At 43.1% G+C, this 4,471-nt stretch overlaps 1 protein-coding gene across 1 annotated transcript; it reads left to right on the plus strand.

Moving 5' to 3' along the window:
• The first annotated feature begins 520 nt into the window (after positions 1-520).
• LOC109860667 (uncharacterized protein K02A2.6-like) lies at positions 521-4,000 on the plus strand. Its single transcript, XM_020439931.1, has one exon. It carries the CDS (start codon positions 521-523, stop codon positions 3,998-4,000), a length of 3,480 nt encoding a protein of 1,159 aa, XP_020295520.1.
• Positions 4,001-4,471: the final 471 nt, after the last annotated feature.

The raw sequence follows: 4,471 nt of genomic DNA on the forward strand, positions 1-4,471 counted from the left end.
ACCCGCGATACTCGGCTCCCTTGCGATCGAGGCATTTGATCCGAGCGTGGCTACGTGGCGACGTTGGCTACTGCGGTTGCAAGGCGCTTTTATGGTTTTCGGAATCAAAGACAATGCCCGAGTGCCTTATCTGCTACACTACGTGGGGGCCACGGCTTTTGACATCCTGTGCGATCGGTTGGACCCTGATGATCCATTCGCAAAATCATATGATGAGTTGGTCCAGAAATTAGAAGAATTCTACGAACCGGTGCCATTGGAGATCGCTGAAAATTACAAATTTCACCAGCGAAGACAACTCGAGGGAGAAACGGTACAGCAGTATGTGGCGGGCTTGCACAAGTTGAGCGTCCATTGCAAATTCGGAGACTACTTAAAGACGGCGCTGAGAAATCAGCTCGTTTTTGGTCTGTTGAATTAAAGGGCTCAGGCGCGTTTACTGGAAAAGAAAAACTTGACCTTCGACGAAGCCGTAAACGTGGCTGTTACCATGGAGTTATCAGAAAAAGGTTCATAGCAAATGAAGTTGAATGGCGCGGACGCAACTTCCGCAGGTATAGAGTACCTGAAAGCTGGTAAGAAACCACCCGCTAAAGGTGCTACGGGTAAACACGTCAAACAACAGTCTAGCAAATCTAGTAGTAAGGCGACAAACGCGCGTTCTAAATCAGATGTAAAAACTGTAAAATGTTTTAGGTGCGGTAAACAACACCTAGCTTCCAAATGTACGCTCAGTCGTGATGTGCGTTGTCATGGCTGCGGGAAGTTAGGACATTTGCGTGCGGTATGCTTCGGAAACAGCTCCTCTGCAAACCAGTTGCAAGAACTTCTACAATTAGAACACATACACGCTCGTGATAAATTCATGATTACTCTCGAGGTAAATGGAAAGTATGTAGAATTTGAAGTGGACAGTGGAGCAGCTGTTACGGTAATGAGTAAGTGCAGGGCCGCTACTCTCTTTCCCGGTGTGCCCGTTTACCATACAGATCTAAAGTTAATCTCATATTGCAATCGTACCTTGCGGAGCGTAGGATATGTTTCGGTGAATGTAAAATTCAAATCTGTAAGCAAGAAATTAAACGTGTATTTAGTAACTGGCAGTAAGAAACCACTACTCGGCAGAGAGTGGATACGACAATTGTCAATTGAATCTGATTTCTGGCATTGCAAGGCTTCAATAAATCGAGTAGAAAGCCAAGAAAATAAGTTACAATCGGTATTGCAAAGATTTCAAACAGTATGCTCTACTGAACCAGCGGCTATCAAAGGCGTTCAAGCGAATTTAACATTAAAGCCAAATGCCACGCCGGTATTCGTAAGAGCTCGACCTGTACCATTCAAATTGTTGCCGCTAGTAGAGCAAGAGTTAGACAGATTAGAGTCCGCTGGTATTCTTGAAAAAGTGGCTACGTCCAAATGGGCGACCCCTATAGTCCCAATTCTGAAACGCGATGGGAGCGTCCGCATCTGTGGCGATTACAAAGTCACGGTAAACCCGCAGTTAATTGTTGATGATCACCCCCTCCCCACCACGGACGAACTATTTGCAAAACTTGCGCGTGGAACTAAGTTTTCNAAAATTGACTTAAAACAAGCGTACTTACAATTAGAAATTGTTCCGGAGGATCGTGAAATACTGACTTTAAGTACTTGCAAAGGCTTATATAAAGTAAATAGGTTAATGTATGGAATAGCTTCCGGGCCTACAATATGGCAGCGAGAAATAGAAAATATTCTTAGAGGCATCAAAGGAGTCGCGATCTTTATAGATGACATTATCATTACGGGTGAATCAAATGATATACACTTGCAACGCCTAGAAGAGGTGTTACNACGATTACATAAGTATAATATTAGACTAAATTTGGAAAAGTCCAGTTTCTTTTTGGACGAGGTTAGTTATTGCGGTTATATTTTAAGTAAAGATGGAATTCGCAAAGAACAACATAAGATGGAAGCAATAAAGAGTATGCCCCGTCCTACAAATGTATCCGAAGTTAGAGCTTTCACGGGAATGGTAAATTATTATGGTAGGTTTATATCACATCTAAGCACTATCTTGCACCCACTAAATAAATTGTTGCGCAAGAATGTTCCATTTCGTTGGACAGCAGAGTGCGAGAAAGCTTTCAAAAGGGCGAAAGACGCTTTCGTAAGCGACAATNTGCTGGTACATTTCAATTCAAAATTGCCTCTGAGCTTAGCTACAGATGCCAGCTCATACGGAGTTGGTGCTATCCTATCTCATAAGTATCCGGATGGATCGGAGAAGGTGATACAGTATGCTTCGCAGGCGTTCTCGAAAACGCAATCAAAGTACTCCCAAATCGATAAAGAAGCCTACGCCATTATTTTTGGAGTAAAGAAGTTCTTTCAATTTTTGTACGGAAATAAATTCACGTTGATTACGGATCATCGTCCGCTAGTACAAATCTTTTCGCCTGTAAAAAGTTTGCCAATCTACTCTGCTATGCGTATGCAGCATTACGCTATTTTTCTTCAAGGATTCAATTACGACATTCAATATAGACGATCGGAGAATCATTCTAACGTAGACTGTTTGTCCCGATTACCGATTCGTCAGCACGAGTCTTCAACCGATTTGATCGACATTTTTCAATTAGAGCATATTAGTACACTTCCGGTAACGGCTGATAAAATTGCCGAGGAAACAAAAAAAGATAAAGAACTGTCTGAGTTACTACAGGCATTGCAGACCGGAAAACAGATTCAAAAATCGAAACGATATCAGTTAGATCAGATAGAATTAAGTTTACAAAATGGCGTGATCATGCGCGGTCCTAAGGCCGTTATTCCAAAAACGTTGCGTGCTCAATTACTCGATGAACTGCATTCTGGGCATTTCGGAGTGGTAAAAATGAAAAATTTAGCTCGGCAGTATTGTTGGTGGCCGGGGATTGATAGCGATATAGAAAATTTAGCAAAAAACTGCGCAGACTGCAGAATGCATATGAACAATCCNCCGAAAGTAGCTGTGCATCATTGGCAACCACCTACCGCCCCTATGCAGCGTGTGCATATAAACTTTGCAGGACCATTCCTGGGGAAAATGTTCCTTGTTTTTGTTGATGCATACTCNAAATGGCCGGAAGTGCACGTTATGACCAATATCACTGCTGGAAACACAATTACAAAGTGCAGACAAATATTTGCGTCATATGGTTTACCACAAACTATTGTTACGGATAATGGTAGAACNTTTACGTCTGCAGAATTTGAAGAATTTGTACAATCGAATGGTATTGTACATAGGTTCACCGCGCCGTACAATCCTGCCACGAATGGCCAGGTAGAACGTTTTGTACAAACGTTTAAGCAAGCATTGAAACGTGCTCANTGCAATAAGTCAGATTTAGATTCTGCGATAAGTAGAGCGTTACTGCAATATAGAATTATGCCGCATGCTACCACAAATAAATCTCCAGCGGAAATGTTTCTAGGTAGGAAATTGCGTACGCGTTTAGACCTTATCATACCTTCCGAACGGGAAAAGAATGTACCAAGTTGTGTACAAATATCTTCAAAGTCTTTTTTACGCGGAGAAAGAGTGGCATGCAGAAATTATACCCAAAATGTTAAGTGGAAATTCGGTANAGTTACTACTAGAGTAGGAAAGCTACACTATAACGTCCTATTGGATGATGGACGTTCTTGGATTAGACATACAAATCAAATGCGTCGTATCGGTCAGAATACTCCTGAAGTAAGAGATTGTATGAGGAACACGGACTATTGGGAAACTGAGGTTGATGGGGAGTCAAACAAAGACGATAAGGCGCCGGATGAACCTGTCTCTCAACCTCGACCACAGTCTCCACAACCGGAGGTAGGCGAGCCAGCGCACGTGCAAGATGATGTACCGGTTGGCTCACCTGCCCAAGATGATGGGAATCGGCCGCGACAGCAGCCCGTGCCCAGGNGTTCCACGCGAGTCAGGAAACGCCTCGAGTTTGCGTCCAAATATAGCTTTAAGTAAATCGAACCAAAGCTTGTGATATAAGTAAATAAGAGTTAGTATATATTTCACGTGCTGCGCGTGCAATGCGGTAATGTGTAACGGAGAAGTTTTTTTTGTTTAGCGGAGAGAGTGTTAGGTATGGATTCACTTTTCGAGTTACGCGCGCACTNGCTGTTCAGGTTTAGNTATCATCCGTGCGCGCGCTCGCGTTTCCGGTTTTTCCGATCTCGCAAATTTTTGTTCGAGAAGCTCGGCGATTAGCACTTGGCACCGGCACCGCGTAGCACGCAGTACAGAGTCATACGTCTGTATACCGATACCGTCATTAAAAGAGTGTAACGGTGAAAATACTGTGCGTGTTCATTGTAATCCACCGATCCCGCCATCCCTGATACATAATAGTACGCCATTTTGGTTCCCCCTCGAAACCCTACAACTTTTATATGAAACTTTTTTCGATTCCTGGCCACACAAACGAGTTTTTGGAGG

The sequence above is a fragment of the Pseudomyrmex gracilis genome, unplaced genomic scaffold (assembly GCF_002006095.1).
Source record: "Pseudomyrmex gracilis isolate BER0280 unplaced genomic scaffold, ASM200609v1 scaffold_445, whole genome shotgun sequence".
NCBI classification, from domain to species: Eukaryota; Metazoa; Arthropoda; class Insecta; order Hymenoptera; family Formicidae; genus Pseudomyrmex; species Pseudomyrmex gracilis.